The sequence below is a fragment of the Pelodiscus sinensis genome, chromosome 26, assembly GCF_049634645.1.
Source record: "Pelodiscus sinensis isolate JC-2024 chromosome 26, ASM4963464v1, whole genome shotgun sequence".
NCBI classification, from domain to species: Eukaryota; Metazoa; Chordata; order Testudines; family Trionychidae; genus Pelodiscus; species Pelodiscus sinensis.
The window spans coordinates 3546165-3569870 of NC_134736.1; the positions used below are offsets into that span (position 1 = coordinate 3546165).

At 39.7% G+C, this 23706-nt stretch overlaps 1 protein-coding gene across 3 annotated transcripts; it reads right to left on the reverse strand.

The window, feature by feature from the left end:
- Positions 1–2233: 2233 nt before the first annotated feature.
- On the reverse strand, positions 2234–13447 carry RBM7 (RNA binding motif protein 7). 3 transcript variants are annotated; one of them, XM_075909807.1, is made up of 6 exons: positions 13290–13407; positions 10817–10997; positions 9981–10143; positions 7859–7961; positions 6558–6660; positions 2234–5647 (listed from the first exon to the last, which is right to left on the reverse strand). In XM_075909807.1, exons 3-6 carry the CDS (start codon positions 10039–10041, stop codon positions 5210–5212), a joined length of 705 nt encoding a protein of 234 aa, XP_075765922.1. In that variant the 5' UTR covers positions 10042–10143; positions 10817–10997; positions 13290–13407; the 3' UTR covers positions 2234–5209. The 3 variants fall into 3 exon arrangements, with proteins under 3 accessions (XP_075765922.1, XP_075765921.1, XP_075765920.1); XM_075909806.1 differs by lacking the exon at positions 10817–10997 and having other exon boundaries at positions 6558–6657; positions 13290–13447; XM_075909805.1 differs by lacking the exon at positions 10817–10997 and having other exon boundaries at positions 13290–13447.
- Between the last annotated feature and the right edge of the window lie 10259 nt (positions 13448–23706).

Consider the following 23706-nt stretch of genomic DNA (forward strand, 5'->3'; position numbering starts at 1 on the left):
TTGACCTGCACTCAAACTATGAATCCGGAGAAGAAAGGGTTGGTGTTCCTGTCAAATCACGGAACCATCCCCTTCTTTGAATGTCATGTGTAAGTCTGAACTTTGTTTGCTCACGTGAAATGCATAGAAGTGCTGTTGCAATCCTAATGTAGATAATCACTCAGTGTAAAATCTACTGCACAGTGATTGCAGCACAGACAGCAGAATGAAACATGAATCATATCATGTTCGAGTGTTCAATTTTTAAAAACACAGTACTACTTGGATCACAGTGCTTCCAAATATCACTTGGGAAGAGGCAAGCTTCATTTTAAATAAACAAGCAAGTTTTTCACCCTGCGGTTGCAGCTGCCTCTTTGCATCAAAGCAGTATCACAGCATGGTAGTGAAGAAATAGATACATGATGAAGCTGGTTGAACCAGGGGACTTTAGATACACACAAAGGCCACTTTCCTCAACAATGTGATCAAATATGCTGTGAGGTAAATCCAACCAGCAGGTTCTTGTGACAGCTTCTTCCACTTGACTAAAACTGTAGGGCTATGTCTACACTCGCGGCTTCTTTCACGATAAATATGGAAATTAGACTAAGCGTAGAATATCGCCGAGCTTCATTTGCATACTTGAGCCACCATTTTTGCAGAAGAGGCTCTTACACCAGGAGCTGTCTACACTGCCCCTTCTTGCGCAAGAAAAACCCTCTTGCGCAATGCCACTACACTGATTATTTTCAGGAATAACGGCACTGCGCAAGAGGGTTTTCCTTGTGCCAGAAAGGGCAGTGTAGACAGCTCCTTCTGGTGCAAGAGCCTCTTCTGCAAAAATGGCAGCTCATTAGGCATGCAAATGAGGCTCAGCAATATTCCACACAGCCTCATTTGCATATTTCTCACACAAGAAGCCACAAGTGTAGACATAGCCAGGGGCTACATCTACATTGGCAAGATTTTGCGCAAATACTCTTTAACACAAGAGTTTTTGCATTAGATGCCAGTGTAGACTCTCTCTTGCGCATATACTCTATCTGCCTTTGCGCAAGAGATGTGCTTTTGCGCAAGAGCATCTGTGCCAGTGTAGACGCTCTCTTGTGTAAGAAAGCTCCGATGGCCATTTTAGCCATCGGGCTTTCTCGCGCAAGAAACTCATGTTGCTGTGTACACTGGCCTTTTGCACAAGAACAGTTGCGCAAGAGGGCTTATTCCTGAGCGGGAGCATCATAGTTCTTGCGCAAGAAGCACTGATTTCACACATTAGAACATCAGTGTTCTTGCGCAAGAACTCCCCGCCAGTGTAGACAGGCTGCATGTTTCTGCGCTAAAGCAGCCCCTTTGGCGCAAGATCGCACCAATGTAGACACAGCCTAGGTGAATGAGTTGGCCTCAGGATACTTGAGCTTTTACTGATTTCTTGAAACTAAATTCTTAGATTTTTGTAAAAGCTGCTATGGCTAACAAACAAATATTTGAAGGTTTTCAGTGCTTATCAAAGAGGGAAGTGATGAATTAGTCTGCTTTATTTGTCAATAGCCATCTTAAGCCAAAGTTAAACTCTAAGAAATTTGTCCCAAAATACACTCTTGGTAAAAATAAACTTTTCAAAAGCTTAACCCCACTTGAAATGTTTGAGGTTTTTTGTTTCTTATAATTCCAGGGAAAACAGTAATTTAAAAAAAACCATTTATTTCAAAACAATGTTTCAGAAGGCAATGCATTTTAAACAAACATTAGAAGTTTAAAAAGTCAATTATACCAACTTTTGATAATTTCAAATGTTTTTAAGTTTTAAAACAAACTCAAAACTGTTGTATTTCCCACATGAACTTAATGGCCCCGGCACTGTAAAATGACACTTATTCACACTTTGATGCTTAAAATCCGGGTGATTTACAAGCAGTTCATGATAAAATATCAATGGTACTTTAATTTTTACATTTCTAATTTCAATGAGTATGCTGCAGAATAATATCTAAATTAAAACGATGTTTTGATATGTTTTAAACAGTTTTCTTCTACTATTGCAGTCAAATATTGCAAGTCATAAAATGCCTCATGAAACAGAAGGTGAAAAAATTATAGAAAATATTTTTCATAGTAAAATCTGGGCCCGAATGTTTATGAAATTGTTACATCATCATATCTATTAAAATCTGGTTTATGAAAATATTTTGCTACTAGATCTCATTAGCTGTGACTACTACTGGCATTTTTAAGTAAAAAGAACATTAAGACAAAATACAAGTCAGTTTTTTAATAAATCATGTGCTTTTCCCATCAAAACTTAGTTATCCCAGTAAAAAGAGTCAATTTAGCAACAGTTTAAAAAAATATTTTTCCAGAATGCAGAAATACTAGTTTGCAGGTACTACAATAAGGGAGTCAGCACTCTCAGAGCAATTAGTTTCCCATGTGCTATCCTAAAGTTTCCATTAAAATGTGATTTATAGAACATGATGAATTAGTAGAGAGAAAAAAAACAAAGAAAGAAAAAACAAAAACATCCGCATCCTGACAAACTTCGTGTTTTTCCTGCCAAAACAAATGTTCTGAAATTGTGACAGGATGAAAACACCTAGTTTTACTCAGCTAAAACCAATCACTTTTTATTTAGAAAATAATTTCTATTTCTCATATCCCAAGTTAGAAAGCAAGATGCGGTTTTCTGGCTTCCCTGCAGCTCATTCAGGTTCAAATTATATTCACGGCACCTGTTCTGAAAATTATTCACAACAACTTATTCAGAGAGCAAAACTGGTCAGGCTAAATCAGTATGTGAACAGCTCAACTTTCTATAACTACTACTACACAGAAAGAAGAGATGAATTAAATTGATGTTTCATTCTTTGCACATTTATTAGATTCAGTGGAATAGTAAGTCAACTTAAGTGTTGTGTACCTGGTAGGGAAAAGGAGATAGCAAATAGTAACTATTTCCAAATGGCTAGGACTTCTGATATTAACATAATAAACCATGGTAGTGTCAGCTTTGTGGAGTAGCTAATATACACCCCTAAATTAAAAAAAAACTCCTAAAATCCAAGCCAAAATGGGTTGACCTTTCTAAAATTAAGAATGGAGTCTTTCGAAGATAACTTCTCAAATAACGAATGGGTTTCTGCCAGAATTTTTTTAAACTCTTCCAATCCATCATCATTCAATGAAATGTTAAATACCATATTATTCATCAATTGCTGCATCTTTGCTTCAGAGGTTGCAGGCTTTACTCATTGCTATGGCATACACATGAACAGAAAACAGGATAACAGGTTCACAGCATTAAAGTTACATGTCTTGATACCATTTGCACCTTGCATACCTTCTTGTAATATTTTATTGTAGTTGGATAGAATTTAGTAAAAAATGGAGCCTAATGTTAGATTAAAATCATCCTTAGTCACAAAATAGTATACATTCTCAAACACACAGCTCTGTCTGATCTGAAGGGAAACTTTATGGAACATGCTTCATTTAGGTATGTTGGTGATTAAGGAGTATGACAATTAATATGAGACCAGGTAAAGTCTAGAAGACTATTAAAGGATTTTATCGATAGAGCCCGGCTAATCCACACCTACCCACTGTTCATTTTTATAGATACAGATAGAAATTTTTTATCTAAAACCCTGCAAGAGCGCTGATACAGCTTTTTATCTGCAGTCATGGATCTTTTGGCAGATGTGGATGTGAATACCAATTCTGTAGCTGTGTAAATCCTGCATTTATAGAGGCTAAGTAGATTTGAACTATTAATCTAGAGTGCAGTCTCCACATCTCAGTATTGCAACTTGTCATCCACTGCTAAACCGTATATAAGACTAAGGTCCTTAGCAAAAAGGTCTTTCATTCAAAAATTTCAGGAAAAGATTTTGTACCTATTCTTTCCTTTCCTGACAATACTGCTTATTCTATTATCCTTAATCTTACTAGTTTGGCTTTGAGCAAGTCCACGTGACTCTTAGACTATCTCTTATGTAAAAGACATTTAAAAATCAAACATCTGAAAGAGTCAGACACTTCAGTAAGCCCTCCAGTTGGTTCTGTATTTCTAATTATTACTCTACTCTATCATGAGTTTGAGAATCACTAGCTCTGGAGGAGAAAGACAGATTCAAACTGAAGAAAAATAGCTTCACTGGAAAGTTTCTCTCAGCAATTCTATGAAACCCTTCACTCAGTATGCTTTTATAAAAGTTTTGGGCTATACTGAAACACAGGAACACATATATTAAATGCGAGTTGAGCACCAGAATAGAATTATTTAAACTAGTGGAATGGAGTCCACGTGGAATGCTGTAAGACTAACAGCCTCTTGGTTACTAACCCGAAAGGAAAAAAAAAATCAACCCCTATTACTTCTGTACTCTGTTGCACAATCAGACCATAATTATTTAACAACTGATTTAACAGCTAAACAACTGTTTTTAAGTAATATTACATACAAATGAGGGGCATACATTTTAAAATATTTTATAAAAAGCATCCGTTTCTTCTGTGAATTAAAAATTCTTTACATCAACAGGTACAGGCTAAATTCAGATTTTCTAAAATACAGACAATATACTTCAAGGGATGCAGTCAGTTCCTGAGTGGTTTTAGTTACATAGAAGAAATTGTTTATCATTTTAGATTACTTCACATAATTTTGAACAATTATAATTTAAAAACCCAATATCAGAACAAAGGTGAACAAATTAAGAAGTCCTTAAATACAAGAACTCAAAACACTGAATTTGTTTTATCCACAGATTGTACCGGGCAATTACACTGAATACTATTTTTCAATACAACTTCAAAAGCAACATTTATTTTGGTACAAAGACACTCTTCAATATTTCAACTTCCACATATATCATACTCTAAGGAAACTGTTTAATGGGACTACCTCCAGACCTGTTGCAGATGCTATTTTTAATTCCACTACAAAGATATCAATACACGTTCTTTAGAATACAGCCAAGCTGTACAACTTCACCTCTTTTTTTTTTTTTTTAAAAAGATGTGGCACATTTCTCTACATAAAACCCTGAGGTGAAAGGTTAATACCATAAAAATGAAGGTTTTTTAAAAACGTAATGCACGTGACTTTATATCTTTTAAAAAGGTAACTTAAGATGTTCCTCTATACACTCAGTTAAAAATCAATTTGAGACCCGGAGAACAGTGCTCATAAAACTTATTAGAAAAGTTCTTTAGAGCCCACTCTTAATACTGGCTAATGCCGGGATGGGCGCCATTTGCCATCTCTGTAGTTCTCTCTTCTGTTATAGTCATGGCTCCAGCCATCATGACTCCTATCTTCATAGCAGTACTCATCCCTATTCCCCCTAGAGTAGTGATCAGATCCAGGGTCATGACTCCTGTCTTCATAGCTATACTCATCTCTGTTCCCTCTGTAATGATGATCAGATCCATAGTCTCCAAAACGCTGCTCACGGTTAAAGTGTCTGCCGTCCGTATGGTAAGGATGGGAGTTCATCCTGTTCTTGCGCTGTGATGATGATCCATCTGGACGCCGCTGCATTTGTGAGCCTGACGACTGATTAAATGAACTGTGCTGCTGCTGCCCTGGTGAGGAATAACTTGACTGATCTGAATGCTGAGAACCAAACTTTCCACTGTATTGCGACTGCTGCCAGGTACCACTATTCATCTGGGGTGGGGAGGAGGAAAAAAGGATAATCAAGAAAGATCTACCTGATTTGATGGATACTGACTCAGCATTTGGTTCTTCTGAGAATAGATGATTGATGGAACAGCTTAGCACTCCATGGTGCAAGATTTAGGACAGTTTGTTAAATGCTTACGGAAGGCTAGGAGTTCTACATCACAAACTGTAAATACAAGGGGGACTATAATACACAAAGTGCGTCAGCCTTCATATTAGCCACGCTACTGAAAACATTGCTGTATAACTTATTTCATCCCTCTAACGAACCATGCCTTAACTCCTCTTCTAAATTCTTTATTAATGAAAGTCAGGATAATAAAAAGCAAAAACATTTGATTTTTTTTGAGATGTAGTTTTAGTTTAGATTAAACTGAGCTAAGAATAAGATGACCGAAGAGAGACAAAAAGGAAACATAACACACTGAGCTACTTTTGGCTTCCCAAACATTTGTTTTCAAAAGTTTACATTCAAGCAGCATGAAAAATCAGAGCTGATGGTTTTACTCATATGGACACTACAAGCCATCCTTTGTGGAACAATATTTACTCCTCTGCTGATATGCTTTGACAGGACTTCTCACTAACACAAGGACTGGATGCAAGCTCATTGAACAGGTGGTAGAAAAGTACAAGGATTGCTTTATCCAGAGTTACTCTTTGGTTCAAAGAGTTTACAAGGCACTAAACACTTTGGAACTGTAAAGCTTCTGCAACAGTACAGTACTTAAAACACTCTATTAACACAGTCCTGTGAATCAGTATCTGTTAAACAGGTATCCCTCAGTAAAAAAGTATTTAAAATTAAAAGGAGAGAGCTCTTTCGTGTATTATCCACCTACTTCTTGCAACCACTAGCTTTAGATTTTCTATTTCTATTGACTTAATAGCATACCGCTTGTCTTTGAAGGTTATCAGGAGATGAAAAGGACCTCTGCATCATCTGCGAGGATGTGAATCCAGTTGCTAACATGTTATCTGTGCTCCTATCATATCTGCTGAAGAAAGATTAGGAATTTTAGTCTTTAGTGTTTCAAACCATCAATGTGCAAGTTAAAGGAGCATCAGCAGTTTAATCACGTTAGTCTCAATTTTTTTCAACCAAGTAGTGCTGTAACATTACCAAGATTTTATTTTTAAAAAAAGCTTTACTTATTTTGTGCATTTGACAGCCCTTTGCCCATTATTTTTCCTTTTCTGTACAGGTCTTTCACACAGTAATGGAAAAAAAAATCTTAAAACAGCCTGGTAACAAACCACAAAAACTGGCAGATGATCTTTGCAGCATGAGTGACAGTAGCTGAAAAATGCTTTCAGATGCTCACCAAAGGGACTAACCTTCAAGGTAAGGGCATATTCTTTAATGTTTACTAATTGACTATACTTATTTAGACCATTAGTTTTTGGGACCCTAAGAGAATACACACTAGTTCCCATATGGAGAGAAGCTCTAAAGATTCTGTTTGGTTTTTGGTCAATGATATCTTCAGTTAGTTTCTAGTCCAAACTATTTATATCGCAAGAGGTAGCCATGTTTTCCTATGCTAAATTGCATAATTTCACTCTTGTTTGCATGATGACAACTTGCCCAAACTAAAGGCAATTCACAATTTTATTTGATAGCACCACCAAAAAAGGTCTATCAATCATTGAATTATTTAATGCACAAAGTTACAACTACTGGGGTTGTGGTTTTTTTGGTAGACTTATCAATAAGATTCTCTAAACATCTGGATGAACAATACTAAATGGTCAATTACTCAAGGCCTTTTGAAATTTGTACACGATCGAAACAAGAATTAAATCCATTTACATCACATTTACATTCAAGTTGAATATTATGTCTGTAGCTGACATAATACTAGTCATAACTTATACGTTAAAAAGAAACCATCCAATAAGACGACTGTATTGATGCACTAAACGTTGGGCCTGTTTTCTTAAAAAATGTCTCCAACCCCAACAAAATATACCCCTGCCTCCAATAGATTCCTAATTTTACTTTTGTTGCCCCAAGAGATACAATTGTGCTCCACCTACAAATAGTGTATGTAAATAGAAAGAGTGAAACTAAGGTACAACTGTTACTCTGCCTAGAAGCATTACTGCAGCTTCAGCAAAGTCGCCATATATTAAACGCCTACTAAAAATTGTATTTGATAAGAACTTGCTGGTAGGTGGAATAGAAGCCGTTACCTGTTAGAATTTGGGGTCGATTGTGGTGTGCTGGAAGGACTTGCATTAGCAGAACCATGCTGGGAATAAGATGAATTGCCATCTTGAGCTGCATGACTACTTCCTGAATTAACACAAATATTTTATAAGACAACCTGAAGTACAGATTGGGAGTTGAGATAAAGTGAACACCTGTTAGAAGATGGAAATATGTTTTCATTGCTTAATTAGCTTTGGAGATTCATCAGTGCACACAATCAGGTTTACAAAACAGTTGCAACACCTGGTTTTAATACCCAATGGGAAAGATGCAATAGACTTGCAACATCCTGACTAGAAAACCTAGTTTGACTGCAATCACATGTAAATGTTACTAACATGCCAGTAACAGTAATTTGTAAAAACAAAAACTAAAACTATGAGTTTAGAGGAGTAGTTCTCAATCAAGGGTACGTGTACTTTCAGTGTATAATATACAGAGTAGTATAAACAAATTACTGTCCGTGAAATTTTAGTTTGTACCGACTTCACTAGTACTTTTTTACGTAACCTGCTGTGAAACTAAGTAAATGTCTAACTGAGCTGATGTACCCCTGGATCATACATCTTCCCGGGGTACATTATCTAGTTTCTTGCACTGTATTAGGCTCCAAATGACTAAACTATGCATTCATTGATCTCCATTTTCTCACATATGTAATAAACATCTCGAACTACAATAATGTATAACTTCATAAGTGGGGTCAGCAAACATATAAACCTTTCACATGAAACCCAAGTTAAGGAATTCTATGGCCCATGGGGTATACATAGCCAACCAGAGCATTTCATAAGGATCACGGTATAATTGTGTTGAAAAATGAGAAGTGTTTTGTCATGTTTACATCATTTTAGTTTGCACAACTGTGTTATGTTTTCCATGGATAGTATTGTCTATCTAAATACATACAAGAGGAGATGAACTTAAAATTTAAATCAATATAGATTACTTTAAATCTTATTAGAATGAAATAGAAATTGTATGGCCCACACACAGTTGTGCTTAGTTTTATGTGGTCTTCCTGTATAATAAGTCAGGCACCACTGGGCTAAAAAATATTACTGCTGCTTTTTGAGTGCTCTTAACCAAGAATTCCAATAGCTATTCATCCTTCTCAGACATCGTAGTCACTCCCACTTGCAAACCCAGACGTATACTCAGACTATTAGGGTACATTTAGACTGTGGCGCTATTTCGGGATACTTCCGGTATCCCCAAAATAGCATATACTGTGTCTTGATAGCGCGCCCGTTATTTCAAAATCATCTTTCAAAATAATAGGGATGCTATTCCAGCATCCCTGTAAACCTCATTCCTTAAGGATTAAGGGACGTTTTGGAACAGCACTCATTTCAAAATAGACCTGAAATAAGCTACACAATTTCCTCTGAGCATGCAAATACCAACTGTCTTGAATTTGTTCAAAATCAGCAATTTATCCCTACTTGAGGCCATCTGCTATCCTATTAATTTCTAAAATAATGTCTTATCTTCAATAATTTCACTCTTTATATTCTTCCTTACCTTCCTCTGTGACAAACCTTGCTACTCTCTCAATACAATAATGCAAGACACCACTTACTGGTCAACTATCAAAACTGAGATGCGAGTAGTATTTTTGTGAAAAACGAATTCCATCATTTGAGTCTAAGCCATTTCAGAGCTATTAAGAGAACCTTGGGTATGTACTGTACTAAGCCAAATTTGAGGCCCTTTCGTCCCCCCGTCCCTCCCCAATTCTGTGGATTTGAACAGCCTTGAGAAAATGCAGATATAATTGATTAGGATTAGCACAGTCACCATTCACTTCATATTTGCAGTGTAAAAAACCAAAACCTGAAATCAAAATTAACACCAATAAAAAAAAGCATCTTATGTTCAAGGCAGACCTGACAAGTCTTCTGACGAAGGGGATGTATAATAAGAAAAGGTTAATGTACACATCTGTTCTGACATCTTAATTTCACAAATCCACCAACCATTAGAAAAGTGAATGACAATTTGATAGCCTACAATGAACTTCCTTTTTATCTAAAAAAAAGGAAGTATTTTGTGAAGGGGGACGATAACGCCGCTTTGTTTAAATGTTTATTTTATGGATACCTGATCGGAACTGAATTTTGATAGGCCTTCCAAAAAGTTTGATCCCATTTAGCAGATTCATTCCATAAGGGACAGATTCTTCGTGTTTGAAATTCACAAATGCAAATTGCTTTGGTTTACCATCTCTATCCTTAGGTATTTTAACTTTAATTACTGGACCTGCCTGCAAATCAAGAAACAAAAAAAAAGTTAAATAAAAATGGAGCAAGTTCAGAAGATTTTAACGCTTACAAAGAAATGGAAAAAAATGAATCAAGCAACTCAAACAAGCACATAACGAACACCAAACACATGCCAGTTCTGCAGAAAAATGTTACATGCACCTGTATTAAAGCAAAACTATTTGGGACACAGAGTATCTTTTTATTATGCCCTCCAGGCAATACCATAATACAAAAAGTAATAATGAGAAGCAGTCGTCATTATGCAAGCCATCTATGCTACTCTAAGAACAAAAACTGTACTGCAATAGAAGGGTATGAGTATCTCAAATTAGAAAGGGATAGAGACCAAAGAATATGATCAATCAATATCGCCAGCCAAAAGCATAAAAATTAGGGACAGTGGCTTAAAAGTCATGACATCTAACAATAATAAGTTTTGGTCTGTGTTTCTGGGTTTGAGCCTTGAGATCATCATCAGGTGACACTTCAAGCTTCCTTTCACAATTATGACTGAACTTTTTAAAGTGTGGTAGTTGATACAGATTGGACCTCCCAAAACCAAGATTCTCTGGTCCAGCAACATATGTGGTCCTGGACCAGGGAGTCCCAGCTGGGAACCCAGAAGAGCTGGGGGCAGAAGGGCCGAGGCGGGGACCAGGGCCAGACCCTCACCACGGAAGCCTGAGCTGCAGCCACCCAGGGAGCCCGGCTGGGTATCAGCAGTGCTAGGTCTCAGCAGCCTGGCTGGCAGTAGGCTGGGAAGGTAGCAGCAGGGAGACCTTCCCCCAGTCCTGCAAATTTCCTCATTTGGGACCAGTCAGGCCCGGAGAGTGCTAGACCAGAGAGGTCCAACCTGTAGTAGGAACATAAATGGTTAACTGGTAAGCATCACCCTTGAGTGAGGCTTACGGATTACCCTTTACTAGTAAGCTGGAACAGCCAGTTGCAAACAGGGAGCTACTGCAGGGCCCCACCTACCCCTGTTTAATTGGTTAAATATAGTAATGAAACATAATCAGTTAAATGTTAATTGGGATTTTATATGCCTAGTTGATAGGCCAGTGCACAACTACTGAATCTAAAAAACAACCTAAAAAACTGGAGTTCAAGATACTGGACTTCCTATATAACCTTGGTTAATTCATGCACTCTCTATATGCTACAGTACTCCACCTACAAAAGTGAAACAACTACTCCTCCACTTCAGAGATTTGAGGCCAATATATTAAAGTGTTGTGAAGTGCTTTGAAATCTGCTATTAAAACATGCTGTAAGAGCTTTGTGGTATTCTTCTTTAATCGACTTCAGCAATTGGGCCTCCACACCAAAAACAAAACAACAACAAAACCCCCACATAATATCATGAGCCTGGCAATGCAATTGTAAGAGTTTGACAGTGTTAATTCAAGATTTAATGTGCAAAAAAAAAAAAAAAAAAAAAAAAAAAACTCAGACCTGCCTTTTGCAGGAGATCAGACTAGATCAGTGTTTCTCAACCAGTGGCATGAGTACCCACAACTACCCTAAGTGCTTTTGTGGAAAAGCGTCCGTGCCAATCTAGACGCTCTGTTCCGAAAATGCTTTTAACAGAAAACTTTTCTGTTAAAAGCATTTCCAGAAAATCATGCCAGTCTAGACGTAGCCATGTGTTGCAATGGTAGAAAAAAAAAAAGGCTGTGTGTCTGAAAATTGTAGGTACTGGGGATACTTAGAATTTGTTTTTGAAAAAGGGGGTACTTATATTTTTTTTTGTTTTTTAGAAAAAGGGGAACTTTATAAAAAGGTTGAAAAACACTGGACTAGATCATTAAAACAGTCATTTCTGGCTTTAAAACCTGAGTGTCTATATTACAAACAAGGAGGCGTCAGTCTGGTGGCACCTTAAAGACAAACAATGTCATTATGGCACAAGTTGCAACTCGCTTGTCAAAGGGGAAAGGAAAAGCGAACAGAAAGGATACAGAAACAAAAAACAGGACTATGTAGCACTTGAAAGACTAACAAGATGGTTTATGAGGTGATGAGCTTTCATGGGCCAGACCCACTTCCTCAGATCAAATTGTGGAAGACAATGTACCTTCCCCTCTCATCCCCTTCTGTTCTGAAATTTGGTTTGTCCTTTTTATATGTGTTCGTTTTTTTGATTGTATCCTTTGGTATATATGGACACGCCAATTTTCTTCCACAACTTGATCTGAGGAACGTCAAGTATCAGAGGGGTCGCCGTGTTAGTCTGAATCTGCAAAAGCGGCGAGGAGTCCTGTGGCACCTTATAGACTAACTGAAGTGTAGGAGCATAACATGCATCTGACGAAGTGGGTCTTTGCCCATGAAAGCTTCTGCTCCGACACTTCAGTTAGTCTATAAAGGTGCCACAGGACTCCTCGCTGCTTTTGCAGATGCATGTTATGCTCCTACACTTCAGTTAGTCCATAAGGTGCCACAGGACTCCTCGCCGCTTGATCTGAGGAAGTGGGTCTGGCCCACGAAAGCTCATCACCTCTTAAACCATCTTGTTAGTCTTTCAAGTGCTGCATCCTCCGGTCTTTTGTTTCATCCAGACCAGGCTGACAGGGCTGCATCTCTGTCCCTGCTCAGAGGGATACAAAGAGGAGTGTCCCATTAGAGCCAATTCAATCGGGGGGGGGGGGGGTTGTTTTCTATTGTCACCTTCTTGTCCCTGTCCCCCCCCGTCCCCCCCCCCCGCTCTGCTGGACACTCCCGTCCCTAGGGTCACGGCGAGCTCCTGTGGCACCTCAGAGACTTCACCCCCCCCCCCCCCGAGAGCTCCCGCCACAGCGAAGCGCTTCGCCTTTTACGGGGCCCTGCGCGCGCTGACACCTGCCCCCGCTGCTCAGCCCCCCCCCCTCGGCCCGCGCGGGCCTCGCCCCAACTGGCTTCCGGCCCCCCGGTGCGCGCGGAGGGAGGGGGACGAGCTGGGGGGTCCCTGTGGGGAGGGGGAGCAGCGCACGGCCTGCCCCTGCCGACGCGGGCTGGGACACCCCGCCACGGGAGTTGCCATAGCAACCGCCGGGCGGGGGGAGCGGGCTGCGCGCGCGGCCCCCCGAACGGCCCGGGATGGGGGCGGAGCCGACACCCACTCACGGAAGGGGGGGAGCTGCAGTCGGGAACCGCCCCGCCGTACCTGGTGGAAGAGCTCGAAGATCAGCTCCTCCGTCACCCTGGAGTCCAGGTTCCCCACGAACAGGGTCCGGTTGGCCTCGGCCGCCGCCGCGCCCATCTCCACACGTACGGGGCCACGACTTGACTGCGCAGGCGCCAGCCCTGCAGGGCGCAGGCGCGGGCCGCCGGCGTGCGCGCGCACGCGCCGCTGGTGGCTGGCTGGCGCGCGCAGGCGCTCGAATGCCGTGACGCTACAAGGGGAGGGAGGAGTCCGTTCTGCGCATGCGTAGGCCCGGGGGTGGGCTTTAAAAAGCCACGTGCGTGCACCTGGGTGTAGCGCTGCTTAGTGTGGAGGGAGTGGGGCTTTGGTGGCTGCTGGCAGGGGAAAATGAGGGGATGGGGCTTCAGCTGCATAGCTAGAGGGAGTCATACAAAAATAATGTATGAGGCTGATTTAAAAATAATTAGAACTAGCAGAAATACCCGGTGTCTCCGGGAAAATATAGTAAAAATTACATGAACATAGCCTATTTTATTGGAATAGTAATAGAAATGTAGCAGTGTTAGTCTGGTGTAGCTGAAGCAAAATACAGGACTATGTAGCACTTTAAAGACTAACAAGATGGTTTATTAGATGATGAGCTTTTGTGGGCCAGACCCACTACCTCAGATCAAATAGTGGAAGAAAATAGTCACAACCATATATACCAAAGGATACAATTTTAAAAAAATGAACACATATGAAAAGGACAAATCAAATTTCAGAACAGAAGGGGGATGCGGGGGAAGGGGGGGAAGGTGAATGTCTGTGGGCTAATGATATTAGAGGTGATAATTGGAGAAGCTATCTTTGTAATGGGTAAGATAACTAGATCCTGAGTCTGAACAAAGGATCTAGTTATCTTACCCATTACAAAGGTAGCTTCTCCAATTATCACCTCTAATATCATTAGCCCACAGACATTCACCTTCCCCCCCCTCCCCAGCATCCCCCTTCTGTTCTGAAATTTGATTTGTCCTTTTCATATGTGTTAATTTTTTTAAAATTGATCTTTTGGTATATATGGTTGTGACTATTTTCTTCCACTATTTGATCTGAGGCAGTGGGTCTGGCCCACGAAAGCTCATCACCTAATAAACCATCTTGTTAGTCTTTAAAGTGCTACATAGTCCTGTATTTTGCTTCAGCTATTTTATTTGAAATACTTTTCTCATATATATTATATGAAAAAATATTTCCTGTATTAAGCAAAATTGAAAGTAATATAGCATATGCGAATCTCTGATCAGCAACTAACAGTGGCTCATTTTCTGCTACATACTGTTCTAAACGGACAGTATTATGATTTCTCTCTCTCATGATGTCTCTTTCTGCTGTAGTATGTGGTGCTCCACTAAGTTTTTGAAATGCCAACTTCTTTCAAATTTCTACCTGAGATCTGTAGCACTTTGTTTTCCTATGATCAGGTGCTACTAAAAACTCATTATCAGGGGGAACAATTTTGAGATATAACCAATTCAGTTATTTAAGTTAGGAAATCAGTAGTATCCATTCAAAATTTTGTGTTTCTAGCTCTTACCGTTTTGGAGATCTTTTGGGACAAACAAACAAACAAACTTTCTACAATATTTATAAAATTTGAAAGTACCATCATGAATTGGGGATGGTGTGGCTTTCTTTGGCTGGCAGCTGTTGAGCCTTTAGGTCACAGGTCAAGGATTTCCCCTTGTCAGGGTTTGCCTTGGCTTCTGTAGACACGTTTGGGGCTTGGCAGGCAGCACAGTGTAACTGGTATTCTTGAGTGACATTCTCTGACTTGCTTTGCTAGAGACTTGCTTAAATGATTATCACAATGGTTACTTCTGATCTTTACAATTTATATGCCTAGGGTGTGCTGTTTAAACGTGTGTGGGGGCGGGGGAAATAAAGGTGTAGAAAGCATGTATGTGCAGAGGACTGAACTTGATGATCTCTCAATATCCCTTCCAGTTCTAATATTGTACAATTCTTGAGAAAGAACATGTTTCCCAGCTGCTGAAAGGAATTTTAGTGTTGCAAGAAACTAACCTCATAGCTGAGAAGTGTGGCACATAATATTATGACCAATTACAACAAATATGAGAAAGTGTAAGAAACCAAACTACTGGGAATTCCAAGATTTACCATAAAACCTAAAACAAATCTGTCGCTTACCGGTAGCATTACACTCATGTACCATCCAGTATAGGTGTGCTACAATGGCATAATACAGGGTGTGTGTAGTTTAAATTTCCCCACTTTAGCCAAGCCTTAAGGCAGTTTTGTAAATTCTTATAAAACATGTAGATGGTATATTGAGCTTTTGTGAACACAGACAACTTCTTCAGATGACCCACGAAAGCTCATGATACCATCTACATGTTTTGTTAATCTTTAAAGTGCTACCATACTATTTGTTATTTTTAAAGTGTATCCTGTACAGACTAACTTGGCTACCCCTCTGAAGCTTTTTTAAATTCTTGTTCCTTTCTAGCGTTAAAAGATTTTCCAACACTAGGGGGCTTTATAACCATGGTTTCCCCGAATAGTGAAGGAGGACAGATTCACCACCAAAACTTCTGTAGAGTGTTAATAGATTGATGTACATAGAAACTGGTGTAATCTATGCCCGAAGTTTATGGGAAATGAGTCTATAATAATTTAAATGTATATTTTTGTTGTCTTGTCTGTGTTTGTTTTTTCAGCCCATCATTTTGAAAGGAAAGATGCAAAGTTGAGCCATCCAGGAAAATAAGCAATTGCTGCCATTTCAAGTATAACTTTCTGAGGTTTCCTGCTCCCATATTTTGTTAGTCTTTACTTTGTACTCTGTGGCTATGTCTACACTTGTGGCTTCTTGCACAAGAATGGCTGTTCTTGCGCAGTGATCCGCAGTGCATCCACACTGCCCACCCACTCCTGCGCAAGAAGATGTACAGTACGGTGTGGTAAGAGATGGCTTCTTGCGCAAGAGCTACGCTCTTTTCTTACACGTGTAAGCTCTCTTGCACAAGAGCTCTTGCCAAGACAGCTTCCACTTGTGCTTCTTGCGCAAGAGCTATATTCTTTTCTTACAAGTGTGGACGCTCTCTTGCGCAAGAAAGCTATTTTAGCTATAGAGTTTTATTGTGCAAGAATCCTTGCCGCGCATCCACACTGCCATGGGCGCTCTCGCGTAAAAGCACTTCTCAAACATGGCAGTGTGAACGTGTGAAGAAGTATTTGTGCAAGGAGCCACCAGTGTAGATATAGCCTGTATGTTTTGTATTTTATAATTTGAAAAATATGTATGGGCATTGTTGCATTCTGGCATATGAACTCTTAGCGCCAGTTACTCAAATTTGTCATAGCTGATCCCCCATCATCATGAGAGAGGAGCATCTGGGCCAAACATGAGGGCTACGTCTACACTGACACCCTTTTCTGGAAATGCTTAAAACGGAACAGTTTTCTGTTATAAATATTTCCGGAAAAAGCACGTTTACATTGGCAGGATGCTTTTCCGGAAAAGCATCTGTGGCCAATGTAGACGCGCTTTTCCGGAAAAAAGCCCCAATCGTCATTTTCTCGATCGGGGCTTTTTTTGCAGAAAAGACTACTGTGCTGTCTACACTGGCCCTTTTCCAGAACAGTTTTTCCGGAAAAGGACTTTTGCCCGAACAGGAGCAGTATAGTTTTTCCGGAAAAACACTAACAATTTTACAGTAGATTGTCAGTGCTTTTCCGGAAAAGCAAGCGGCCAGTGTAGACAGCTGGCAAGTTATTCTGGAAAGTGGCTGCTTTTCCCGAATAAGTGGCCCAGTGTAGACACAGCCGAGCAGTTTAGCAACCCCATGAACCAAGCTGCACTGTTCAGACTAGGAAGCCAAGTAGAGTCATATGCAGTTTAGAGTAGAGCTTGTGGAAACATCAGTTAAACAACTAAATATTTTTAAAATGTATTACTGATACAGATTTATAGAATTGGGCTTAAGGCTGTGATTATATTTTATTGACCGTGGAGGATGAGAGTATTTGGATGAGAGCTTTTATATTGTGAATATACAAAAAAACTCTAAAAGGTAAATGGCAAAAGTAATCACTAAAGTAACAAGTTATGAGGCTTATCAAAAGCCCTTTGAAATGAACAAGACTCTTTTTGCCCCTCCGTTAACTCAGCCTTGCAGCAAACTGTTTTCAGCTAAATGACAGCTGGGCAGAGGTTGGGGGCTTATTCCATCCCTTTCTTTTTTATAAGGTGAAAATTCTATCATTCCAGGAGCTCATTGATCTCACTGAGCATACATCTAGACTACAGGCTTCTTTCGGAAGAAGCTTTTCCAGAAGAAATGTTCTGAAAAAACTTCTTCCGAAAGAGAGCATCCACACAGCAAAAGCGCATTGAAAAAGCAATCTGCTTTTTTGAAAGATAGCATCCACACTGAATGGACACCATATCGCATTTAAGCTGTGATTACTATGAACGGAGTGGCCACCAAGGCACCTGTGCTTTTTCCTCTTTCCTCTTCTTTCGAAAGAACTCCCTATTCCCCGTCCACACATGCCTTTTTCCGAAAGAGCTCTTTTGGAAAAAGGCTTCTTCCTCATAGGAAGAGGTTTACCAATGTCAGAAAAAACCCTCTGTTCTTTTGATTATTTTGTTTTTGCAAGAACGCGATTGCAGCGTGAATGTAAGTGCAATTTTTTTCAGAAAAACGGCCATTTTCCCGAAAAAACTCTGCAGTGTAGACATACCCTGAATGGTTATCTTCAAACCCTACTTAAACTATATACTTCAATTGACTGAAAAGGCCAAAATGTTATACTTCCAGAACACAAGCACCCAGATAAATATAAAAATGACTTTGCTAGTAAAATATTAAATTCAAAAGACACAGAAAAATGCTACAAGAACAAAACTATGTTGTTACATAGTTATGAACTTGTCTTTTTTTTCCAATGAGGGAAGTTGGAGAAAGAGTGCTATTGGAAAAAAAACAACAACAACAGAAAAGGAGTCATGGCCAGCAGCCTGGGGACTAAGGAATTAACTATGTCCTCTGTACCTAGCCAGGTAGCGGTTAGCCAATAGAAATACAGGTAGGGATTTCAAACTGAGACAAAGGAATTTTTAACTTTTCCCTCCTTTGTCTATGGGCCATTTTGCTCTCTAGATACTGAGGGAGACAGAAGACATGTGTCTCTCCAAGGAACAGTGATAGAGATGCAGCCGTGTTAGTCTGATCTAGCTGAAACAAAAGACAGGACTATGTAGCGCTTTAAAGACTAACAAGATGGTTTATTAGGTGATGAGCTTTCATGGGCCAGACCCACTTCCTCAGATCAATATGTGGAAGAAAATCGGCACAACCATATATACCAAAGTGATACAACAAAAAAAATATGAATGCATGTGAAATTGACAAATCAAATTTAGAACAGAGTGGGGGTGAGGGGGGAAGATAAGTTTCTGTGAGGTAGTGACATAGGGGTGATAATAGGGGAAGTTTCTGTGAGGTAATGACATTAGAGCTGATAATTGGGGAAGTAAAAGATATCATTACAAAGATAGCTTCCCCAATTATCACCCCTAATGTTCTTCTACACATTTTTTCCAAGATTCTTCCCCCCATTGTTATTAATTATGTTAAGTATCTGGTCATAATTTACCTTTTCAAGGAAGACAGAGGCATAATAAAGATTAATCATCTCAGCCATCGTTATCTCCCCATCCTTGGTAAATAGAGGACCTAGACTTTCATTTTTCTTTCTCATGTTCCAAAAGTACTTGCAGTATGTGTAACGGGAGCGATCTACTTGTATCTAGCAGACAGAATGGTTGGTGTCTTTTCTCCACATTTTTGGAAATTATAGATTTTATTTTCCCATGGTTACCAGATTTTTTAAAAATAGCAATGTATCCAGAGATAAAGTTACTCATATTCATGTTTAGAAGTGATACAAAGCTTTGCAACCACACTAGAATTTCATTCCAACATGCTTCTATCTGTGTCTTTTAATGCACATTACAGTTTTATTCATTGCGGCCTCGTAGTTATCATCTGGTGTAAATTGCCATTGGAGCTAAGTGGATTTCCATCAGCCACTGATTTGGACCACAGTCACTATATCTGTGGTAGGCCCCTTGCTTCGCATCAATTTTTGAATTTTATAACTTGCTCATGTTGTTCAATATATATTTTTCCTCTGATATTTTTAGAACTTGTGAAATGTGCAGTTTTATATTGCTTAAGATTGATGTCCTGAGCTATGCTACAAACCTAAATGTCACCTAAAATGATACACCACCCTCATGTCTTGACCCCGAGAGGAAGAATGCCATCAAAGATGTACAGGCAGTCTTACTATTTGTGGCGTGGACAACTGTTGACTGAGAACTGTACCAAGAGCAGCTTATTTTATTTAGGACACCTAATGGTGAGTAGCTAGTAAAACCTTATACTTCCTACCAATATTTGATGACTTTGCACCTGTCCCCTTCCCGTTACTACACTGACACACAAAAAACTAGCAGTGGGGATGTAACATAATGACTAGAGCTGAGCAAATAATTGATTGCTATGGTTTGGTGGCAGAACTGAAAAATCTGGGAGAAAATGGCTCATTTGAGACCGACACTGTTTTGTGTTAGTTTCCCCTTTCTTGTTTTATTATTTGCTGAATTTGACCCAAATTTGGGAATAGATTTTGTGCCCTGGAAAATACATTGAGTGTTGACCATCAAAAAAACAGAACAAAACTCTTAATTCTAGTAAGATTCAACCATACTCCCAGCACTATAATGATTAGCATCCATGCCTTCAATTATTAGAACATACGAACAGCTGTACTGGGTCAGACCAAAGGTCCATCTAGCCCAGTATCCTGTCTGCCGACAGTGGCCAGCACCAGGTGCCCCAGAGAGGGTGGACCGAAGACAATGATCAAGCGATTTGTCTCCTGCCATCCCTTTCCAGCCTCTGGCAAACAGAGGCCAAGGACACCATTTTATCCCCTGGCTAGTAGCCTTTTAAAAGTTATTCCACTAACTAAACAAAGAAGTTAAATTATCTGTGCTGGGGACAAAAATTCTGGCCAAATAAAGGTGGAAACAATTCTAAATGAGTAGGAAAACAAGTATTTAAAGAGATTTAAAAGTATTTCAAATATTTGACACTGCCCTTGATGGTTTATGTTTTTTGTGCTCTTTGCATCTGATGTACTGGAACTGGTATTTATTTGGTGAAAAAGAACATATTGTCATGATTTCCAGTTGCACAACTTTCCACTTGTCATCCCTTTTATTATGCTCTGGCCATATGGATTTCTTGGTCATAAACAGGGTTCTAACTTGGCACACTGCTCCAAAACTTGTCCTATCACTGACCTCCTCTCTATTCATTATGGATCTGGTTTTAAGGACGTGCAGATGAATAAGAGTTGGAACATGGCAAGGCTTTGTTCTTTTTTGGCTGCGTCTCTGTTCAAAAAGCTGCTTTTGGCTGAACATGCATACAGATGGGATTTCATGTTTACTAACTTTAATTTGAGGGGAGGGCATGGATCATATGTAGATACTCAGGAATGTAGAAAACAATTGCTCATTTGCTGTGGGAATCTACATAATAGATTGAATTTATGCGCAAAAGCCAGAGTTTTGACCCAGCTCTCTTGGAATTCTTTGGAAAAACTCCCATTGACTTCAATATGGGACTTGTTTAAAAAAAAAAGAAGAAGAAGAGAGAGAGAGGCTATTTTAAAGGACTGCTGCCAGTAACAGTATAATACAAAGCGTTTAATGCCTCTAATCACAGACTCAAAAACAAGAATGAAAATCTCTTTGTTGCTTTCTTGGAAATGTGAAACACGGTTAAATAGGGATACTTTGAAAATCTCTGTCAGATCCAATCTTCAGATGACTTGGCTCTAACCAGTGCTGCCTTCCTAATTTTGGTCAAATAGGTAAATATTAGGCTGGTTTAAAAGTGATGAAATGGACACCAACAAGTTAAGCATCTTCCTCAAGAAACGGCGCCAGGTAGGTGTGTTTACACTGCACCCTAGGCAGACTCTGACTTAGTTTTGAGCTCAAGCCACCCTTTTGTCCACACACAAATTAATCTGACTTGGATCACCAAGGACTCGGGACCTGAGTCCTAGGACCATACTGAGGATGGACTATTCAGGTCCAAGAGGTCTCATTCTGCAGTGAGGTCACGGGTCAATTCAGACCCAAGTCAGAAGGTGTGTGCAATGCAGTATGGGTTCGTAAGCATGGCTTGAGAGATCCAGATCCAGCAATTCTAAACCCACAGTGGACATTGAAGAACTGGTTTGGAAATGCTGACTCCATGCGCCTGGGTCCCACATCCCCTTCTTAGTCCCTTGCACTGGCAAGTAAATGTCTGTCCTAACCCATATGTATATACTGTGTCAAAGTCAAGTTGCTTAAATGCACTGTTGTTACCTGTTTGTTTGATCTTACACAGGAATTGTTATGCAGGATCAGATCAGTAGTTGTTAGCTTGATGATCTGTCTTTGACTCTGACATTATTACGTTTCAAAGGAAAGTGCATGACTCTTCATAGTGAACAATTATAACACCCTGCCCAATAGGAGACTTTTCCTTAGTCCCTATGCCGGCAAACACTTTTCCTGCATCAAAAGCCCTCCAGACAGTTGTATTGTCTCTTATGTACCTAGACAGTATTTATATTAAACATCCAGTCCTCAGTTATAAAATCATACCAAACTTTTGATCTTAATATATATCTTCTGGCAATGAGTTCCACAGGCTAATTAATTCCACAGGTTGAAATTGATCAGGCAAAAACACTCTTTACATAAATACATTGGACAGCTTCCAGACTGTTTTACAGGTCAATATTCTAACATTACTGTTTTCCTAGGTACTGTCTGCTACAGGTAGCTGCTAGACCTTAGATAGTATAGTATTCTAAACTTGGCAGGCATTCAAACTGTCATTTATATACTGATATGCAGCCCTCAGTGCTGATTGCAGATGTCAGCTGTATCTTTCTTGTCGCCTGATTGCATTCACATTCCACAGGATATTCAGCTGCTCCAATGATTTTCCCATCCAGATGACAATCTTTTCAGCACTATGGAAATGGGGCTACGCAATGAAAAGTGGATACTTGAAAATTCTCTGTGCCCCGCTATCCTAAACGGTTACCCATAATTACACTAAATGATAGATCAGTCAGGCAAAGCCTCTGCAAATGACAGTTATTTCACCAGAGAGCCTAGAAGAACGGGTGACACTTGCTAATACAATAACAGTCCACCTTACCCCTGTTCGCAATTTTCATTACTGCTATTGAACATCTGTGAGCTGATTGACATCTGTACAAAAAGAGAGGCAGGCAGAGAAATAGGATGGTTGCCATCTCTGCTGAAAAAAGTGAACACAAATGGCCTTTCTGCTTCAATTCCTCAGCTGCATGTTTGTATGTGCAGGGAGGGAGCGACCAGGAATAAGTCACTGAACTGAAAATGGAAGAGACCAATCATAACACAGAGGGTGAGGAAGAGAAAAGAGCAAGCAGGATGAGTCTGAAAGCAATAGTGAAGAGAGAGATGGGAGACTTCTTGCCCTTTGTATTCCTTTCACATAGTTAATGCTCTTATTGTAATAAATATTGTCTGATGTTAAGTAACTGGGCTTTTTGCTTATTCCTCTCTGTGGACATTTGCTGCTCTATGCCATCCCAATGTTCTGGTGCCTTCAATAATCTTTTAGAAGCACACTAACAAGCCAGCCCTTCAGTTACTCCAGTCTAATAGCAAATCAAATAACATCTTCCCCTCCGCCAATATAAATACTAGCTAATTAAGCTCCACGCCACACGCCATAGCTACTCAGCTCTGTTCAATGCCGTCTACTTCTGGCCAAGGGAGAAGAGACTTTGTAACTCATCCTAAAAAGTAACAAACTTGAGATTTTACAAATCACGTGGGGAAGCAAATCATTTGACCCAAGCAGCAAGTACATGAAAGCCATCCTTTATATCCACTAAAGTGACATGAAGGTTAACATTCAGCCTCTATTCCTGTATCATCTGGGTCCCTGTAGCCCATAGGGCTAACTTGCTTTTATTATACTTCCTGCTTTGCATTATATTCAGCAGTAATTAAAGGAACTGGAAGGCCTGTATCCAGTTTGCTGAAGACGTTGGCATCAGCAAGTTAGCATAAGACTTGAGCCTATACATTTTGAACAGATAATAGAAAACCCCAAGTATTGGGGAGCTGACAATAGAGTATTTCAGGGGAATTTCTGATGGCAGGAGCATGACCCATCCACAAAAGTGACATGGTACCAAATAGATGTACACAAAAGACATGACTGACATCTGCCTAGCCACAAGAGGGTCATAGTAACAAACTGATGTGTATGATAATGAGTTGAATTATTGA

What these genes read in the sequence shown, in the direction of transcription:
- RBM7 (XM_075909805.1), bottom strand. Translation starts at nt 13,385, where the DNA reads ATGGGCGCGGCGGCGGCCGAGGCCAACCGGACCCTGTTCGTGGGGAAC. An exon ending in TCTTCGAGCTCTTCCACCAG is followed by an intron (nt 10,144 to 13,289) that starts GTACGGCGGGGC and finishes CTTGATTTGCAG; the next exon opens with GCAGGTCCAGTAATTAAAGT. An exon ending in ATAACCTTCAAAGACAAGCG is followed by an intron (nt 5,648 to 6,557) that starts GTATGCTATTAA and finishes TCCCCACCCCAG; the next exon opens with ATGAATAGTGGTACCTGGCA.